Source organism: Leucopleurus acutus (assembly GCF_964270905.1).
Source record: "Leucopleurus acutus genome assembly, chromosome: 15".
NCBI lineage: Eukaryota > Metazoa > Chordata > Mammalia > Artiodactyla > Delphinidae > Leucopleurus > Leucopleurus acutus.
Window position 1 is genome coordinate 49820051 of NC_139157.1, and position 21785 is coordinate 49841835.

The following is a 21785-nucleotide window of genomic DNA, read 5'->3' on the forward strand; positions in this document are numbered from 1 at the left end:
CGCCACCAGGGAAGCCCCCAAGCTGTAGTTTTACAGTATACCAAACTGCCTCTGCAGTGCTCCTCCACTCAGTCAGCCCCGGGTGATTGGTGAAGTAACCACATTGCTCTTTTAATGTCCTTCTGCCTTGCTCACCTCCTCTGCTCTGGCATTTTTGCTACCCTCTAATATACCACTCCCAGCAAGGACCCAGTTTGGAGACCCCCTAGTTTGCCTTTCCTGGTTTGGCTTCCCAAGGGTAGATCCACTTATTTACCAAAGTCCTTGCCTACTCAGAGATGCAATTTCTAGACAATTGAAGTCTTCCAAAGTGATAAAGAGATTTATTAAACTAATTTCCTGCTTGTCTTCTGAGGGCAATACCTGCCCCATTTTCTGTCCCAATACAAAAGATTAATCTGAATATTTATCATTTCTAGGTCCCAATTTGAACACATTTCAAAAATAATAACAAAGCTGTGTGGGGAATTCCCTGGTTGTCCAGTGGTTAGGACTTGGCACTTTCACTGCCAAGGGCCTGGGTTCAATCCCTGGTCGGGGAACTAAGATCCTGCAAGCCACACAGTGCGGTCAAAAATATGAAATAAAATAAAATAAAGTGTGGGATCAATGAGAGACTGGATAGGTACACCATATATTCACTACGATTTATAAGAGAACTAAAAATACATTTGAAAAAAAATCTGTTACCATAATACAATGTGAAAATAATCCTCAATAAATGGTAGTAGGATACATGGCTGGTAATTTGGGGAAAAATTCTATTTTGAGCCATACCTTACACCACACGCACACTCAGATTCACACACATACATGCACACACACTCCAGGTGGAACACTCAAAGGAGTTAAATATTTTTGAAATAAGATAAAACCTTAAGAAGTTAGAATAAAATAAGATAAAATATGAAACATCTGGAGGAATTTTTGCTTTCTGGATTTAGGAGGATACAAGAAATTGCAAAAGAAAAGACAAATAGATTTGACTACATGAAAATAAGTTTCTGTTAAAAAATAAAAAGACAAACTGGGGAAAATATTTGCAGAAAATATGATGGACAAAAGGGTTAAAGTTTTGTTTTTTTTTTAAAGAAGAGCCCATGTAAGTGGATAGGAATGACATTAGGATTCCAAGAGATAAATAAACTAAGGGAAAGAACAGAAAATTCATAAAAAATACAATTAGTAACAAGACATTTGGAAGAATATTTAATCTCAACAAATAGCAAGGAAAGAAAATCAGCAGTGTAATGCCACCTTTATATATAATATGTATATATTAGCACAGACATTACATGCTTATAACTAACATTGTAGGGTATAGCAGAACTGGTACTCTTATACACTATCAGTGGCATACACTATCAGTGGCATGACTCTTCCGGAAAGTGATCTGCCAGCATAAATCAAAAGACTTAAACTTTGCTTCAGCAAATCCACTTCTGGGATCTATCCAAAGGAATTGATTCAAAATATGGAAAAATCTGTGAGCATGGAGATGTACCTTATAGCACTTTTAATAATAATGAAAAATTGCAAACTACTTGAATGCCCATTGATGGTTGGATAAGTTATGATTCACCACTTAAGGGAATTATGTGGTTGTAAAGGTGAGTGAGTATAAAGACTATTAGCAATACAGAAGAATATATAATATGATGTTAACTGAGAAAAACAGGAGATAGTGTATGAAGGATATGATTAGAAAGAACTATGTAAAACATGTATATGAAGAATACTTGAATTCAGAAAAATAATGATTACAAATGCATTTGAATTGTTATATTTAGAGTAATTTTCTGTTTTCCTCTTTTGCTACAATTCTAAATTTTACTTTTGATCAACTCAACATTAATTTAAAAGAAAATAAAACTTTAGTTTGGGCAGGAGGAAATAGGAGGCTGAGGCAGACCTGTGGAACAAATATTTTTGGCAGCTGGGGTCCTTGAAAGTTCCTTCATCTTTTTTTTTTTTTTTAGCAGTACGCGGGCCTCTCACTGTTGTGGCCTCTCCCGTTGCGGAGCACAGGCTCCGGACGCGCAGGCTCAGCGGCCATGGTTCACGGGCCCAGCCGCTCTGTGGCATGTGGGATTTTCCCGGACCGGGGCACGAACCCGTGTCCCCTGCATTGGCAGGCGGACTCCCAACCACTGCGCCACCAGGGAAGCCTGAAAGTTCCTTCATCTTAATAGCAAGTACCCACCCAGAGTAAGGTCAAATTAGAAACCCAGGCTCAACTGTGATAGCCTTAATAGAAAAAGAAAAAAATTAAAATCCAATTACAAGCACCATGTAAAGCACTGGGCCACAGTTTGAACCACAGAGCGTTAGAGCTGGAAGGGGCTTTAGTGATCATTGAGCTCACTTCTACCCTCCTCCCCTCAAATACACAAACATAATGTTAAAAAATAGGAAAGTAAGGCTCAGAGTCACACAGCAAGTTAATGCAGGACTGAACTTGAGTCCAAGTCACTGACTCCTCACTCAGTGCCGTCTCTCCTCTACCAGATCTCAGCTCAGGACAAAAGAGTACATTTTAGGAAGAATCTTAGAAAGAAAAAAATTTAATTAAAAAGATATTTTAAAAATATAAATAATAAACCAGAAAATATTTTCCCCATATCTAGTACATCTCCCTTTAAATTATAACTGTAGCAGCATCCTGATAAACTAGAAACTTTGAAAATGAAAACTAGAAACTTTTTCAAAAATGAAAAAAAAATAGAAATAAAAATGTTGTCAAGCCCTAGGACTATGATCTGTCCCTGGCCAGATAGAGGGGAATAGAGCCAAACATAAAAACAAAGCTAAGTAGTAACATCTGGGAGGAAACATTCTCTTTGCCAAGGACCCACCTACCCCTTTCAGAGAACCTACGTCTTTCTGGAGCTGTGCGCCGTACCAGGACTTGGGCTTGGCTGGAGTGAGCCACACATCCAGGGCCAGCTGCAGCATGTGTCTCTCTAGCAAGGTGAGGGCACTGGCTGATGTGGGCCTGCAGGTGTGGCAGGCCTCCCTGAGGAGGTGCTCAAGGGCTCTGGGGGATGCGCAAAGCCAGGCCCAGGGAAGGGTGGAACTCCAGCAGGTAAATGTTTGTCAAAGCTGGGCTTAATGAAGAGAAACAATTAATGACGATTTTACACAGTGAAGAACTTAATGTTTCTACAGGTATTTGGATTTTATATTTTTTGAGACCAATAAAACACTCTTATAATCCAGGGCATTATAAAAAAATTGGAAGCTCAATGGGGTCTCAGAGGCTGTCCAGGGAGCCCATCAAGTTACACAACATGCTTTTTGCTTTAATGTGAACCTTTTTAAAACTAGAAGACATAGTTTACTCTAAAAGCCAAAAAGAATAAGATTCATTATAAGTCAAATCATTACGCTGTACACCTTAAATGTATACAGTGCTGTACATCAATTATATCTCAATAAAATTGAAAAAAGGGATTCTAAAATTGTATATGGCAAACCTGTCAACATTTCAGTAATCAATATTTAGCCAAATATTTGAAAACAAAATAACTTAATATAAAAGTATCTAAATATTAAACAAGTACTTTCCATGACTATTTCTATTTTTCACCCGATTCTTTATCCATTTTTCCCCCCAAAATGATAATGGATGAAGACGATTTTTAAGTTCTGTATACAACTGCTGGAATCATTCATGTTTGCCATAAAAATGTTATATTTTATGAATGAATGAGGCCAGAGATAATAAAACACTTTTCTGTGGGTTATTGCTTTGGAAATAAAGGATATAGCACCAGTCAAGTCAAGGGCCTTTCTATATCTAAATACTTCTTAAACCCATGCAAATGGGATTCTTCTTACTCCTAGATCTTAGAAAATACAAACCTAAGTCTGGAAAGGAATCTCATCAAGTAAATATCATTTGCTTTTGAGACACTCTGACAGGTTTTAGTATCCATATAGTCCTAGCATGTTCTGTCAAAAACCACTTCCTGAACAGTAGAAGTGGTCTCAAACTTACTATAGTTAAAAAATCAGTCCTGTGAAAGGTCTTTGGAGAAAATGCAGTCTTGTGCCTGGAGCTCCCAGGGTTCTTTCTCAAGAGAAAGAAAGAAAAGGTTAGAACCTCAGCTATGAAATCCCATGGCACCCTACCCATGGGATGCCTGTCCATGAAATGATGGACCAAGATGACATCACAGCCCATTGTGGCAATCTCTTACTGCAAGTCTGCCTGTACTGCTAGACTATACACTTCACAGGAGCATAGGGCCATGCCTGCATTGTTCATTCTGTGTCCTCAGCTCCTAGCACACTGCCTGGAACATGTAGATGCTCAAAAATATTTGATGAATGTTGAAAGGAGCTGGACAATTTCTCCACCCATTTGGAGCAACAGAGAGGTTGTGATCTTGGGTTACACAGACCAACTTGGAGCCTGTCACCAGCTTCTTGGTTCCTCTGTACCCCTGAAGCCTGGAAAGGAATGGTGAGAGGGAATCATACCACATATCAAGGGGGTGACTTCATGTACTCTCTCTGAGTGATCTCAGGAAATTTAATCTGCTCCTTAAAGGGGTGGAGGTGGTATCACAAGATAAGCCTGCAGAAACCTTTTTGTTGACACTTGCTAGAATAAGGAAATTCCTTTTTGAGAAATTTAAAGCACATCTGTGTTTCATATATGTTGGCTTGTGTGGCACCTCTGATAAATCCTATGACAGCATTTCAAGAGCAACCGGGGTTTTTTAGGACTCCTCAAGGGAATGAAGATTCTGCACCCAGTGGCATAAGTCTAAATTCTAGCCTCCTATTCTTTATTTACAAAGTAAATAGATATTGAGTATGCAAAGGGATCCCTCTTCTGTGACTTTTATATTTACTTCTCTCAGCTCCAAATACTTGAGAGGTGCTTTGTAGAATAGTATTAGGCTTAACATCATACCCTTAAATTATCCGGAAATTAAATGTAAAATGTCTAAAGACAACACCAACTTACCAGCTATTGTTGATGGAAATGAGTTATTTGCAAATTATGTTAAGGGGAAGTCCAAATGTATTGCTAGCATCTGGATGGCCTTCACGCCAAAGCCTCTGGACATACTCCCACTGACACTCTATCTAGAAATATCACATAAAAGTTAAAATTAGAAAAGTCAAACTTTCCCATGGATGTGAGTTATGAGCCTTGGCATGATAAGAACAGAACATCAGCCCTTTGCATCTCTTCATTATTTGGCTAATTTTCACCCAGACATGGGTTTTAAGGATTCACTCACACAGAGACATGCTTGTCTTTAGTCTGAGCCGAGGGTCAGCCAGGGAAAGCAAAGGCAACCAGCTTCAGGCGATCTTAAGAGGCACAAGAAAACTTCTTTCTGTCAAATAATTGACTACAATGAAAAAATTCTAAGCAGGCCTAAGGTAACTGTACTGCAACAATCATTATCTCCTAGCCTTTCCCCAGAGGACACAGACTGATCATTTCCTGTAGTGTCCTAGAAATAATTGCAACCTTTTAAAAAATAAATATAATTTTACACTTTAATGTCTTACAAGGGGGTAGGTTTCATCCTTCTTCCACTATAAACTCTGTGACTGAATGAAAACAGGTGGTCAATTCTTTGGTATCGTTAAATGCAATTAGGATTGGAAACCTCCCTTTAAGATTGTAGTCATGCTTGGAATTCAACAATGCAAATAAGCTTACAAATAAACATCGTGTACGTGCTGCCCTAGAAAACCCAGATTCTGGACTGGAACTGAAAGGAAAACACGATTTTCAGTTCTGGCCTGTGTTTTTCATCCTCTTCTCACATGGAATCTTCTAAAACCCAAATATACTCACGTAAGGATGCCCCTCACCAGCTGCAGGTGAAGCCTCAGGCAGGTGCATTCCTCTCGGTAGGCCTTAATGAAGTAAGGGTAGCTGAGATCAAACCTTGGGCACCTGTGTATGACGTCAGTGATCACTTGTACTAAGGCAAACCTCTCCTCTGGGTCCAACACACGCTGGTAGGCTTCAGAGTAGTTGCCAAGAAGTTTCAAATAAGGTTGACAGTCAGGGAACAGGGCCCAGCAGAGAGAGGTGAGCCTCCACCCATTCCATGCTTTGGAAAGACCCCCCACCATCAACAGGAAAGGGACAGCTCTGAACCTCTGGGTACCAGGCCAGGGTGGGCAGCTGCCACACCAGTGCAACACAGACCAAGCTAGGGAGGGTGAGGGACAAAGCACTCGTTTCACCGCTGTCCCCTCTTCCTCTGCACTCCACAAATAAAGGGGGGTAATATAATGAATAATATAACATCTAATAATTATAAGCTCCAATGAGACAGTGCATTCAATGTCACTTCATCAAATCCATTTATCTCCAACACCTTTTTCCACAGACCCACTCTCCCTCCCCCATTTTACTCTATCACCAAAGGTGAGCAGGTGGCCTCCACCCCTCTTCTACATCCTCAGTCCCATTTATGACCCTTTCGCTTTAACAGTTTGCCGAAGTTTCACCTATGTAGAAATGGTGGGGGAGGGGGTTAGAGTGGCAAGCTGAGGATGAAAGTGCCCTCTAGCTATAAAGGCATTTATCCCAGATCAGACTTCACTAGGAAAGGCCTACGTACAGAACTCTCAAGAGCATCGAGGGAGCTTCTGTTTTAGTGGAGTTCACAAGTCTTTTCTAAAAGCCGAAGGAAGCTTCCATGCACTAACCATTGAAGAGGGTTCTTAGTGTGGGAATTCAGAAAGAGATGCTCTTTATTTTGTTTTTACATTTGTTTATGCACTTAAGGAATTTCTGTTCTCTGTGTAAATTCTATTTGTGTGTAATCAGTCATGGTGCTAATCAGAAAAAGCTCTTCAGAGATCACTGGGCTGGAATCCCAAACAGGGACCTAAGGGCCAATATGTAAGTAGTTCTGAACAATGTAATTACTGTCTTAGGGTTGTTTTAAAACTTTCATAGGAGGGAGGGTGGGAGGGAGGGAGACGCAAGAGGGAAGAGATATGGGAACATATGTATATGTATAACTGATTCACTTTGTTATAAAGCAGAAACTAACACACCATTGTAAAGCAATTATACTCCAATAAAGATGTTAAAAAAAAAAAACTTTCATAGGCCTTAGACTCACTTACTTTTGGAGACCCTGACCCACATTATATCAAATACATTAAAACACATCCCAATCAATTTTTTTCTGTAAAAATGTTAAATGATATTTATAATTTTCAAATTATTTGGCTATGAGCAATACATTTCATTAATGATTGGCTATGATTTCTGGGTAGTATGTACTTGAGAATTCTTATGAAGTGAGAAAATCTGATCTATAAATTGTTTTCAAATGTAATGAGATGTTTACAAGTGCTCAGTTAAAGTTTTAACATTTTATGGACATGTCAGTTAAGCATTTATTGATAACTGTTTTGTATTTTCTTTTTGGATTTCCGAGTAATGCATGTTTTTTTTTCCTCTCAGATCTCACATATTTTCAATGGTCCCTGAAAAGCTCTTAGATCCTAAACACCACGTCTATATTACCCGATGGATAAATCAACTCTAACTGAAAGCTTCTGAACTTTTACTCCCAATGGTCTCACAACAGAACAGATCCCTTTCCTCTGCCGATCTAATCCAACTTCCCCCCAAGAGTTTCAGCTCAACATGTCCCTCCCCAGTCTTCTCTGACCCACTCCTCTAATGGAGGTTTCACGCTTCTGAAAGGCCTCAGCTCTCAAGGTAGCTGTTATCACCAAAGACACAGGTGTGCCCAGTGTGTGCATTTAATTGACAGCAAGGAGTGGATTGTTGAGCCTGCAATTTCTACCCACCCGACAGCCTAGCACACGCTGAGATGCATTAGAGAAAGAGCATTTTTTGTTTCCTTGGGTGTTGGTCTTCCTGGTAGTTTGAGGCCAGGAAGCCAGCCCACTTCTTAACAAACTACGGAATTTCCTAAAAGGAGATAAAGAGCCCCTTTCATTGTGTGGAGCCCATAGCTAAGAATGCAAGACCAGAAAGAACTGAGAGGGTGTAAGCACTACTTGAATATAGGTGGCAACAGCACAGCGGGGAGTAAAGGAACCAAGTGGCAGGAAAAGCCAGGAGTGTCTCCATCTTGCGCTAACAACTCCTGAAGCTCCCAAGGAGGTAAACACTTGAGAATCAATAGCAGACTAGGAATCAAATACTGCCTTAGTAATAGAAGTCCAGTGTCTGAGGGCTTCAATGCTAAGGCTCAAGCAGGGAGAGCCTGGGGCACTTTATTTAGCATCCAGTTTTGCAGGATGCCCTTTGGGAAACATTGGTTCAAGGGGCCTTGGGTCAACCTCAGTATAAAAAGGATAACACCAGAAGAGGCTAAAAGCTTAGGACACAGAATGTGCTCCACAGGTTAAAAACTCACACAGCTCAGAGTGTGAAATGAAGGTGCAGCTCCCTTGCCTTTAAGTGAACCCCAGGGAAAATGAAGCAAGCAGGGTGATCTAAATGACCTTATCCCATCCACAGGGCTCTACTCTAGAATAGCATTCAGTTATTAAATAGCAGAAGACAAAGCAGAAACGAAGGAGTGATGGGGTAAGAAGGGTGCCACTCAATAGCCTAGGGGAAGATTAGAAAAGAAACAATAACTTCCCTAAATCATTCTGGACGAATTTAAACCTTTTTGGCTGGGCCAGGGCAATCCCAGGAGCTGGTTTATAGTATTTGTATTGCCTTGACCTGTTTTTGTACAATAAGCCCTATTGTTTGGTTATTTGGCAGGGGAAGTTTGTGGTAAGGGTTCTTGCTGGTGATTCCAATCTGGTGATACCAGGTTGCAGAGGCTGGTGCTAAATTGCCACTATCACTTTGTTGTTGGTAGGATTACCAGATTTAACAAATAAAAATACAGGTCATCTAGTTAAATTTGAATTGCTGATAACCAACCAATACTTTTTCAGTATGTCCCCAATATTGTCATATTTTACCTGGCAACCCTAGCTGTTGAGAAGGAAAATGTGGCTCTTTTTAAATTGGCAAGCCTTTTTCAAGCTTTGCCCTCCACCTTGAAAAGCTCTCAGATGGTCCTTTGCATAATTTTATTATGAATTCTTTCTCAGTAGGGGTAGGACTGTGATCTTTCTGCCTCACAGTTGCTATTTATTATCTGTTTGCTAACTGGCCCATTTCCATTTAAACTCTGGGCTGGTATTTGTCTAAGAAGTCTTCCTAGCCCGTCAAATGTCACCTGTGTATGTCAAGGGCCAACTCTCAGGCAAAGTAATACGTGGTGCACACTGATGGTAGGCATCAAATATTGGAGAAAATAGAAAAGTGAATAATCTCAAACCGGACTGTGTTTATATTTTTTACCTCAGCCTTTTTTTATTTCTTGGACTTAAAATACTTTTAAAAACAGTATTTTAGGTCAAATGAAAGTGCAAAACAGAAAATCAGTGTCAGATACATCTTGTCACAGAATTTTTGGCCTTTTTTTAGTGCTCTAAACACTAATTCAAATTACCCTGAAAATGTGTCCTCTGGTGGCTGTGGAGAGAATTAGCAGTTGGTATAAATGTCAGGAACTGGCACAGCTGATGCCCAGCTTCTGAGTCTCTTAATCCACCTAAATTCACACCAGCTCTATTTTTATGAGCTTTTTACATAACATGGCTACTTTAAGGATTTAAGACAAGCCAATGTGTTTGAACAGTTCTTGACTTTAGTGATTCCAATATAGTTAACAATAAAAAACAGCTGAGGACACTTGGCAGTAGAATCAGTAATGGGGGAAAACAGTTGTACTTTAGATAAAAATCTGGTTTATCCATTAAAATTAGGCCCTTTCAACAATTTCTGATTTAGAAAGCCACATTTTCCAGTTTGGGGGCACTGATAGCTCAGTTTCTATAGGGAACACATTCTTAGGGTAGAAAGGAGGGAGATATTTTCAATGATTGTTTTAAGTTAAAATAATTTCACATACCACAGAAGAAACCAGTGGACAGCCCTGGTAGCTTAGCACAGAATGAACCCTAGGCCAAAGAAAGAAGAAATTTGTTTTTTATTACTCTCTGCCTTTCTATTCTTCTCTGCCATTGAGTCCTGCCTGGGGCCTCCATAAAAGGCCTAGAGGAACTGAAAGTGGAGGTGGGGAGAGTACAGAAAAGGGGGGCTGCTTAAAACTCATGTCTGGCCCAATAAACTTGTCGAGTTTGAGGATTCTGTATTACTTTACGTTTAATGCAGGCTCTCCAGTTTCTACACTGAGTCTAAATCTCCCATTTACTCAGCTGATCACAGTAAGGTTCTGTTTGGCAGATCAAGTTTGCAGATGCAAACTCTAGAAGCCACTTGTCTTTGAAAAGAGGAACAATTTTCAAGGCCAAGGCTTGCACCCTTTAAGTCCAGCCAGTTGTTTTCAAAAGTGGGTGACCTACATCTCCATGAGTAACAGACCAGAGCGTAGATGAAATGGTAAACCCTCTACTCTACTAGAAAAACAATTCAAAGAAAACATTTCCACTTCCTCATCCTCCGACCACATCACAATGCACTGTAACTGGCTTCCATCTCTGCTACGCTTTTGAGAGAGTCCTACAAAGCTGGCAATGACTGCCTGATGGCTGACCCCACTGTCTGGTTTTTAGGACTCACCTTTCTTGATGTTCCACGTCCACACAGGAAACCATCCTCTCCTAATTAAAATGGTTTTTTTCCTGTGGGCTTTCCTAACACTATCCCTTTCTTTTTTTCTTCAGTCTCTTTGGCTCCTCCTTCTTGTTCCTCTCATGGATTCTTGTTCCATGACCTTCCCGTTAAATGTAAGTGTTCCCAGGAACCCATTTCAGGCATCTCTGGCTTTTCCTAGTCATTTCGATTCATTACTATGGTTCAACTTCCACATTCATACTTCAGCTCATACTTGCTCCTGAGCTTCAAACCTACAGCTCCCGCAAAACATTCACACCTGGGTTTTAGCAAACTCTCCTCACACACCTGTGTCCTAGACTCAATGCTACCTTCCCCTCTAAAGAGGCTCCTCCTCTTTCATTCTGTTTCAGTTAACAGCCTCCTCCCTGAGCCCGAGGAAGTCATTTTAATTCCACCCTCATTCTCTCACTCCAACATCCAGTCTTCAAATCCTATTATTTCCATTCTGGAAATCCTTGCCCAGCTGCTCTCACCCACCCACATGTGGCATACCCTTCTAAAGGCCATAATAAGGTCAGTCAGTTTGTCTGTGTTTAGCAAAGTGAGGCTTGTCCCTGACAGGACAATGAACATGAATGGAATCATCATTCATTCTCGATAAAAGCATACATATTATAAAAGGGCCTGAATTATACAGCCCTCTAACAAATTTCCCTTATGATAAAGTCATATCCTTCCCATTTTATTTTTTGTAACAAAGAACCACAGTAAAGAACGTAAAATTTATTACTCACATCCTTACAACTAGCTAAGGTTATTTAAATAATTATTCATTTTATTGGGAACTGCTCTAAAAGACCCACTGGGATTAAAAAAGTATATTGGGGTTTATAAGAATGTTCAATAGATGTTTTGTTTTCTAGGTAAAAATACCTGGCGCTTGTTTTCTCGAAGAGTTGCTTCCCAAGTCCACATGTCATACAGCACAGCAAATCTGTCCATACCTGCATGGGCCCATCCCCAGTCCTGGTCAACATTTGACTCGCTGCCCTCTTTGTGACCTGGTAGAGAAATGGATGAAAATGACCAGAGACAGGTCTCTCTATGAAGCTATTCCTAGTAGAAATGGACCCCTCAGATTGTCAGCTCCCTCTCAGGAAGGAAAACACTGAATGGGTAACTGGGATTCCTGAGAATCGGTTAAAGAGCCATGGGCAAGACCAGGTGCTAAGTTCATACTTGCTGACTTTTAAATCAACAGAGGTTTTTGTTTTTACTTCTAGTTTTAAAAGACTAATTTTAGAAATATAACCAAAATTCAGTTAACATGAAATATTTACTAAAATGTCTACAAACCTGTAATTTAAAGGCAAAACACACATTTCTCCTTCGGTAAAAACAGGTCCCTGGTGGTTTAACAACAAACCCAGTTTAACCTGCTGTATCAATTGATGCCAGCCAAGTCAAATTTTTTCAGGGAAATTTCTAAGATATTCCTTAATTATGTTAATTACTAACTTAATAAGTGTAATCATTGCCATTATTCAGCTAAAATATTTTCCCACTATAGTACTATAAGTTTTCACTGTCGACATCATTATTGCTTAAAATTTTAAGTGGTCTATTTCAGAATAAAATATTCAAAAGTAAGAGATTTTCAGGTTTAATAATTATCAAGTATATGGTGCGTACTTGAACAAGAGAAAGGCTTTGGTCAGGAATTTCTATAGCAGCAGTTGGAAAATCATTTTACAATGGATGACCGTATACTCACTAGCTCAGCGAGAGATGCTCATGTGACTAAGTATTTCAATCAAAGTAAGTTCTTAAGAGATGGAAATAGTTGAATCGTAGCGTAAACTAACATCAGCAAAAATGATGCATTAGAATGTAGGATGACCAGTAGAGATAAAAGCTAAGAGCTGAAATTAAATGCCCTGGAATGTTGGATGCCAGCACTGCATCCCATGATTCAGATCCCAAATGGTCTGCGGAAAAGACGGAACAAAGAATTCAATCTAATACTAAATTAATTCTGTCTGGGATCTGAAAGGTTAATTGTCAAACATTCTTAGAGCAGCCTTTTATAACAATATGAACATGAATTATCCTTAATTAAAGTCTACATATATTACAAAATAGCACAAACTCTTGCTAAATTTCCCTCCAAGTGTTGCAATGTGTCTAGAAACTCTAAGTTCTTTCCAAATGCAATGCTAATGCAGTCATATTATTCCAATAGGAATATTCTTACCTCATCTACTTCTAAAACTGGATAAATTTGAGTGATGCCAAAAGTAGGAAAGAATACAGATTACGGGTTATTTGATTACCCTGACTAATGATTTCTCCCTCTGGGGCTTGTCTGGCATTTTCCTACCCAGGGCTTTTTGCATCCTGGTGGTTTTCTGCTAGGAACTCAGGAATATCTCTGCTTCTAACCACAGTTTCCCCAAGGTCAATCAGTTTTTTGTCACTTAGAAAAAAATCATTAATTTCCCTCAGGGCCCTGCACCCAGTAGTGGGTAAGGCAGAAATGCCACTGGGCAACAAGTAGAGTCTAAACAACAGTAAGAACTATAACCAAGTTACAGTCTCCAACAAATGGGGGACCTGAGCTGGAAACAAAACTGTATCTTTTCTAAAATGGTGTGTGTTGGGGAGGTGTATGTGCTTATTGAATTTTCAGATACTATTGTATATGCCTATATATTTTGAGGTGGGAGGTGTTAAATAGAGCCCTTAGTGGTTTTTGCCTGTTTGGCTGGTTGACTTTAAAAAAATCTGACTTCTGACCTTTAATAATTAGGAGCTTCCTTTGACTAGGAGTTCCAAAAGTGAACATATTGTTTTTTATGAAATGATAGGCACTGGTGGAAAACAGATATGATGCTGAGAAAATTAAATGTAACATACAAAAATTAAACAGTTTGCTTAGATTTATAAGCTAGCATGTCAGCTTCTGCGGGCATTTAGCTCCTATAGCCTGTTATGCAAAATGAGCTCTCCTCTGAGGAAAAGAGGGACAATTTAATGTGGTATGTTTTATCCACTTTACTGGAAAAGACCTTTCTTTCCCAGTGTTCTTGTACAGGGGAATTTTCTGAGACTTTAAAGAAATGGCTACCGGATTAAGTTCTGAAGCTGATGGAAAGCAGTAACAGTGTCAGGATGCCGACTGTAATGCCATCATCTACTTAAATGGTCTTTTTTTCCACTTTTCCCACCCCCAAGTCATGGTTCAAGCCCTTTATATAGACATACATATTTCTTTCCTTTCCCCCCCTGACTTCCTGTGTCTGAAATGTACACTTATGTCCACAGGAGATGAACTGTGAAGATGAGATGGCCAAACTACCTCACATAGGGTTATGGCTCAGTCACTATAATATTTCCTTTTTATTTTCATTTCTTCCACAGCCATGTGGAAGACCTTCCTTCTAATGTTTTTGTGGTGTAGAGAGTTGATCCTTCAATATTATTCTTGGAGGAGTGGCAAGAAAAGGGTGGCAATAATTACCTGTTTGACTAAGGTATAATCTGATCTTTGGGATGATTCATATGTTTTTAAGCCTGCAAATTAACTGATGCCAAAATAACTATTTGAGTATAGTAACTATAGGAAAATTGGTGCCCATCATTAATGCTTTTCACTCTATTGATTTCTGCCATCATTTGTTAGTAAAAAGTTTAGGCCTTTTGGCAATGTAGACAATACTTCTCTGGCTAGCCTGCCTTTTTCTAAATCATCTTTTCATTAATTTCAAATAATAAATAGTAGTACTACTACTACTACTACTACTACTACTACAACCCAGTCTAAGAACTCATCAAACTTTGTTGGGTGACTGACCCAATCCTTTGGCTACAATCTTTTAAAACGAAAATAAAAAATATCTTCTAGTCTCCACCTCACCTGCACAGTGATACTTTACCATAGCTATTTTATCATAGCTATTTTTCTGCATTTGAACAGCATGATATACTTTGCAAAGTACTTTCATTTATATTGTCTGGCTGTGACCTCACAACCATTCTGTTACGAACAGAAGATTTCTTTTGTTCAACAAACATTTACTAGATACCTACTATGTGGAAGATATACATACAACTCCCTACTTCCTTTTGCCACCTGAACATCTATTAAGAATGGCAAAGTTTCAATGCCCTTAACCAAGATCCTGATCTTCCCAATAAACCTGCTCCAGCCACATCTTAGATGATGGCAACACCAAACTTTCAGATACTCAGGCCAAAACTTTGGAATCAACCTTGACTTCTCTCTTTCTCTCATATTCTACATCCTAACTGCCTGGAAATCATAGCGGCTGTACCTTCAAAATATATCCAGAACTTGACCATTTCTCATCTTGCTGTCTTCCCAGATGCATTGTCTCTAGTTTGATCAGTGTAATAGCCTCCTAACGAATCTCTGCTTAGCCCTTCAGTCTATTCCCAATACAGCAGCACAAGTGTTAAAATGTAAGTTAAATCACATCACTCTCTGGCTCAAAACTCTCCAAGGCCTTCCCTTCTCACTCAAAGTCCTCAAAATGATCCATAAGGCTCTGCATAACCTGTTCCACTCTTCCAATCTCTCTAACCTCATTTCCTAACAATTTCCCCCTCATTCACTCTAGCTGCACTAAGCTCTTTGCTGTTCCTGCAACACTGCTGGACACGGTTCTGCCTCAGAGCCTTCGCATTGGCTCTCTCCTCTGCCTGGCACTCTTCTCTCAGTCAGTCACATGGTTTGCTTCCTGATTTCCTTCAGGTCTTTACTCAGATAGTACCTTCTCAGTAAGGCCTTCCCTGATCACCCTACTTACACCTGGCAATATCCCATCACCAACTCTCTATCCCCTTTCCCTTCTTAATTTTTCTCCACAGCTTCTACCACCATCTTCACCAGTCCACAAAGCCTAGGTTATTCTGTGATAAACAACCCCAAAGCTCAGTAGCCAATACTTAAAATTAATGTATCACTCAGGCAGAGCCCACTGCAGGACTAGTTGCTTTCTAGGCCTCTCTCTTCTAGCAGTGACCCAGGGATCCAGGATGTTTCTATTTTGTGGCTTGACATGCTGGAGCGTCATGGATTGGCTGTTACATGCTTTGGACTGGAAGTGACACATCTCATTTCTGCTCACAGCCCTCTGGCGCCTCCCGACTGTAAGGGCCTAGGATGTCTGGAGAAGCTTTGGTGCCAAACCATTAGGCATTCTATATATGTTTCTTACTTATTTATTTAATGTCTTTTTCCATTAAATAGTTCCATGATGGCAAGGATTTGTGACAGTTTGGTTTACTGCTGTATCCCTAGTGCCTAGTATATGTATTGGTCAGAACATTTGTGGGGTGAATGACTGGGAGGATGAATGAATGACAGGCTCATAGCCTGTGGGAGTAGATAAGCCAACAGTTTTAGAATGAGCCAAGTGCTGTAATGTAGGTAGACAAGTCATAGGGAGAAGCACTCAGCTCTGCAGAGAGATGTAAGAAAGACTTCTCAGAGAGGTAATGTTTGGATGGACTTGAATAGAGCAGGCCTTTATCAAGGAAAGAGGAGGTGAGGGACAGAAGGGCCATTACGCACAAGACCCAGAGGCATGAACAGCTCTGCCCATTCAGAGGAAGGCCAGGCCCAGCTCTGTAAGAATGAAGGTATAGGGACAGTGGGGGGAAATGAGGTCTGAAAGGTTGGCAGGGGCCAGCTTGCACCCAGCCTTGTAAACTTCACCAAGGAGCCTGAACTTTATCTTGTGAGAAACAGAAAATTCATAAAGACTTCAAGCAAGGGAATAAATGTGATTATGTTTGGGCAAAGATCTGGAGAAATTTATAAAACAATGAGGAGTGCCATTTTCTTATTTAAAATTCTGTTCCTCACCAACCTTGGAATTAGTCCCACATGCTGAGGAGAGCCTAGCCTTTCATGGTCCGCTTTCTTCTGCAGCCTCATCTCCCACTACTTGCTCACGACCGTCTCTGCTACCAGCATGTCAAGTCCAGGCAGATCCTGAACACACTATGAGGTGTCAGGCCTATGTGTCTGAAGAGACATGCTCAAGGTCAAACAGCCAGGAGAAGCCTGCTGCCTCTCATTCTGGGGCCCTTTCTACCCTGCCACATGCTTAAAGTAGGCACATGGCAAAGTGTCCATGACAGGTTGTAGGGGCTTTCCTTTTCTGGTATTATCACTGAGCAAACACATGGCCCCAGACTTTCTTCATGGGATCAAACACACTGGGCCCAGGGAAGAGGGTCTCCATCTCAGGGGCTTCTTCGATGTTAGCTCCCCTGGCTGGTAAGCCCAGTGATCTTGCTCCCAGTAGCCTCAGCCCTGGCCTGGTGAGATCAACCCAACATATTAGCATCTGTTCCTTCCATCTTCTACATGGGAAAGAATCACATAGTTATTCTGGACATTCTAGATTAAATGCTGACATGGCCACATACATGGAGTGCAGTAAACCACATGGTCCTATTAAAGACCCTGAAAGAGGCCACTTCCTTGAGTTTCTCACACTGAAGTAGTAGCTGCTGGCAGCTTCTTAAGGGTGATGTTATTCCTATCATTTATGAGAGCATAGGAAAGAAAAACTGTATTACCCTTGAGAAGCTCCTCCTACAATTAATGGGACAGGATAGGATTTGTCTCCCCTCTCCTCCTTCATTTTCACCCCACCCCATCACAGAACAAACTGGGAGATGGGCTCAGTGGTAAGAAAGATCTTTTTTTAATCTACAGCTGTGATATAAGACAGGCTGGATATTAGCAACAGAAAGATGTGTTTGTTTTATGGGTGTGTTTGTTTCCAAAGTGTCTTAACCCTCCTCTCCAGCTCCACTGTGGAACATACTAACTGGACTTGACAAACCATGAACTAGGATCAAGGGAAGAGGGCAGAGGGGTAAAAAGGGAAGTCTGTGTATGGTGAGGAGATGGGAGGGGGGGAATCGTTAGGGAAGGAGACCAAAAAGAGGAGTCTCCCAGATACTGAGTGAAAGTTGGACTCGAGGTGACTAGGTAGGAAAAATAAGGAAATATTTTCCAATATCTAGAGCTGAACTGTTCAATACAGTAGGCTCTAATCACATGTGGCTATGGAGCACTTGAAACGTGGCTTGTCTGAATTGAGATGTGCTGTACATATAAGGTACACACTAGATTTTGAAGATTTAGTATGAAAAAATATATATCTCATCAATGATTTCTTTATATTGATTACATGTTAGAATGATGATATTTTGGATACACTGGGTTAAATAGATTACATTTTTAAAATTAATTTCATGTTTCTTTATACTTTTTATAATGTGGCTACTAGAAATTTTAAAATTATACCTGTGGTTTGTGTTATATTTCTACTGGACAGCACTGCTGCAGACTGCATATTAACAATATTTGATAATAAGATTTCATACCCTTATAAGGCATGACAATCATAAGTCAGGAGTCATACAAGCTTAAAATATGACTTATTTAGCAGCTAAATAGATTTTATTTTTCACATTTGTCAAGTTAGTATCTTTTAAGAAGATAAAATCCATATTAAACCCCACCTTCAGGAATAAACCTTCTAGAGATTGAGATGAAAATATTGCAAGAGTGTCTACGACATTTCAAGAAAATGTATGCATTTTCAACTTTAGTCCCAAAGAAAGGGATTTAATATGAATCTTTTAGACTATAGAAGAACATATTCAAGAGATAGTAAAAGCACCAAGGGACAAGTAGGTTTTGGGAGGGATAGATTTTTCCCTGTTTCAAATTTTTTTCTACATTTGTTTTTTAACCCATTTTTTAAATTGGGGTTTAGAGAACAGGAAAGAGGCAAAAAAAAAAAAAGTACCTCTAGCAATGTCAAGGAGGGTCTTACAAGAGTTTCTCTGTAAGGACATGTGGTTCTCAGGATAACAGAAAGGGCCCCTCTTGCTCTGTTCACTATCAAGTGGACAAACCAGCAGCTGAAATGCCTTCCTTCCTTCCTATTGTGGTTTCCAGGGCTGAGTGTTCCCTGCCCATGTCCTGCTCTCAAGTGGACACTGCCTTTTATTGTGGGTTAAAAAGTCATTTCCCTTTTCAACACAATTTTTCAGAAAAGCTATTTCCCTAGAAACTCCCACCTGTTAGTTACTTCATCATGTTAACTGATTCCAGGTGTTAAGAAGAAGGTGGCTTGGGAGATGAGATAATCATGGAAGAAAAAATTGTAGCAGAATCCTCACCTTGTGCTTGGCAGATGTCCCATGGGCATAGTGGTGAGCGCTTAGGCCTTGCGAGGTGCCCATGCCTCCTTTTGCCACATTTACCCAGAAACTATCTTCTGAGGTGGGGACCAGACTCCCTGCAACCAAGGTAAGCCCTGAAGTGTTGATCGTCAGTGTTCGCTCAACAGATCTAAAACAGTTCAGAATTCCTAAGCAGATGCGCTGAAACAAAGAAAGAACAGGGTCATGACCCTGCCTTTGCTGGCCCACCCTACAGAGTGAAACTCACTGGGGCCCCAGAAGTTGGCAGGTCAACCCTACTGCTGGAAAAGGAACACACCACCCCACAAAAGGCCTGGTTTCATGGAAGAATCAGAACAAAGAACAAAGTGTAAAAATGCATTACTACCAGAGTAGCAGGAAAGCCCCCTTTCCAGACAACCAAGCAATTCAGATACATGCAGGGCCATCCGCATACCTGCAGCTCCCTGATCCTCAGGTGGCGCAGATACAGAAAGGACAAGTAGGTCCCCCTCATCAGGACAGGATCTCTGTCAATGGGCCCAGTCCCGTCATCCAAGCCCAGCAGTTGTAGGGCCACTGCATAACTGTACCTTTAGCAGGCAGGAAAAACAGAACAAATGCCTTTCTCCTCAAAGTGGTTCAAAAAATTCACATATACCATACTGAAGTCATTTTATTTAACTTCACAATAGCCACTTTTTAAAAATGCCCTGGAAGGAAAATAATGGCTCTATATGTATAAATTCAAAAAGAAATTTCTCTTAGCAATCACTCTCATTAGAAATTCAGTCCTAGGGTGAAACATTAGTTATCTGGTCTGCTGTAACACTCTTGCTTTTATTTCAGCTTCAAATATTTTTGAGTTAATATGTAACCTACATATTAATCAGTCACTCAATTTTCTCCACAGTGTTTATTCCATTTCCTTGAGTCACCAATAAATGATTTCATTTTACCCTGTCTCTTTCTTCTGCTTGACAGGCTCATTAGCACACTGGCTAAGACTTATTTGTGCTGGGTCATTTTCATCTCGTTCCACTGAAAGATCATCTTCCTTCATGTTTTCATTCTAGCAAAAAAGTGGCATTAGTTGAATTACATGAACATTCACAATACTATTAACAAAATCAAAGTTGGGTCATCACAAAATTAAATCTCATGATCCAAGGCACATTTAGATGAACAAGTAGAACAGCATTATGATCCATTTCAACCTGACCTATGAAAATCTGGATTTCTACACTAAATTAGAGGTCGCTGTTTTTACTATGATTCATCTTATGAAAAGTGGACACACATATTTGTAGATGTTTGGAACCTCGAACCTCTCTAATCTAGTCTTGTCCCAGGCTGAGAGAGATCAGTGGATTAAACTCCTCTACTTTTTAGCTATATGATTTAATCATCTAAAGTCTTGATCCTGTTTTCACGTTTGTAAAATAGCATGAAATTGAAAAATAAGTTGCTGTGAGAATTAAATGTTAGAATGTGTGTAAAGCTCAGTGACTGGTACCTCATAGGTGTTCAGTACATGCCAGTTCTCTCCTGGCCAGGGATGGCAGTAGTCAGTCAGCCCTGTAGGATCTACAAGAATCTGTGGTTTACACTTATTTCCATAGACATCTTTCCTAATGTCGAGAAGGATGAGGTCATGCACCCAGGGCCCTAAGGAAAACTGTGAGGAAGGTGATATTGACCTATGGTCCTACCCCTGCCCTCTGGGCAGCCCCTTTCTTAGTTGCCCTCTCTGCCTGAACCTGGGCATATACCCCATTCTCATAAGATGTGCTCTTTCATAGTGGCACTGATCCTCATGAAAACACTGATTGTTAATGGCTTAGCTGGGTTACTTGTATTCTAACAGTGGTTCTCAGAATTCCAACAAGTCCTTATGGTAGAAACTGTTGGCTGTTCCCCAATATCCATTTTCCTCTTCTCCCACAGTACTTGAATATGTAGCTTGGCACATGGCCACCCAGATAAAGATGACATTTCCCAGCTTCTCTTGCAGCTAGGCGTAGCTATGTGACTAAGTTCCGGCCAATGGAATGAAAGTAAAAATGCCATGTGGCAGCTTCTGGGAATCACCCTCAAGTGGCAGCTTCCCCATTCCCATTTTCCGTTCAGCTGCTTAGCACATGAATGTGACAGCTGGAGCTCCATCTCAGACCAAGTGTTGATCTCAGGTATGGAGGCCACATTTGTTGGAACTTCAGGATGGAAGTAGCATGGGCCCCTGAGGACTCCATGAAGCAGTCATCACATCAGCTCTGTACTTCCTACCCTTGGATGTTAATATGAGGGAAAAATAGAGAAATTTCCATCTCCTTTAATCCTCTGTTATTTTGTTTTTAACTACAACTGACACACAAACCTAATCTTAACTAATAAAGTCCCCAGGACTCTAAAGATAGGCTACCAGTTTTTATGACAGGCAGTGGGGAAGAAAACTTTGGACAGGGATATTGGGAAGAGACAGTGAAAGAGAAAGTTGTCTAACCGGGTATCTCTAAGTGGCTTCCCATTCTGCCTGTGGGCAGAGGTAGCTCCTGTCTGTTCCAGGTAAGTATGTACATCAGTGTATTTCTGTGTAAACATCCCACAACCCAAGGACTGGAGAGGACCCTAGGAGGTGACATGGTGCACTCCTGTTCCTTAATATAGGAACACAGGATCATCATCTCTCTGTTATTTAAAATAAAAGAAAATTCATAGGAAATCCATGAGGGAGGTTGAATTTTGATAGTTTCTATTTGACCCAGAATATTGGGTGAGAGGGGCTCTACCGAAGCCTTTTGCCTCTGGGACTTATATTGCTCTTGTGTTCAGCGTTGCCTGATATGGCTCCAGACGGAAGCCTAGGAGTCACAGCTTTTCTCTGTGGGGTTGTGCCTTTTTCAGCTGCTTCTAAAATTACCCAGAATTA

At 40.4% G+C, this 21785-nt stretch overlaps 1 protein-coding gene across 1 annotated transcript in view; it reads right to left on the reverse strand.

The window, feature by feature from the left end:
- The window catches only part of LOC309972311 (uncharacterized protein), a gene marked incomplete at its 3' end in the record, with an annotated part of 160431 nt that overhangs the window by 79768 nt on the left and 58878 nt on the right, over positions 1-21785 (reverse strand). The window contains 11 exon segments of the mRNA XM_082855949.1: positions 2860-3042; positions 3044-3102; positions 5010-5100; positions 5690-5741; positions 5828-6021; positions 11555-11682; positions 16214-16271; positions 18854-19057; positions 19314-19449; positions 19816-19928; positions 20373-20487. Coding sequence (XP_082712075.1) covers positions 2860-3042; positions 3044-3102; positions 5010-5100; positions 5690-5741; positions 5828-6021; positions 11555-11682; positions 16214-16271; positions 18854-19057; positions 19314-19449; positions 19816-19928; positions 20373-20487 — 1333 coding nt within the window.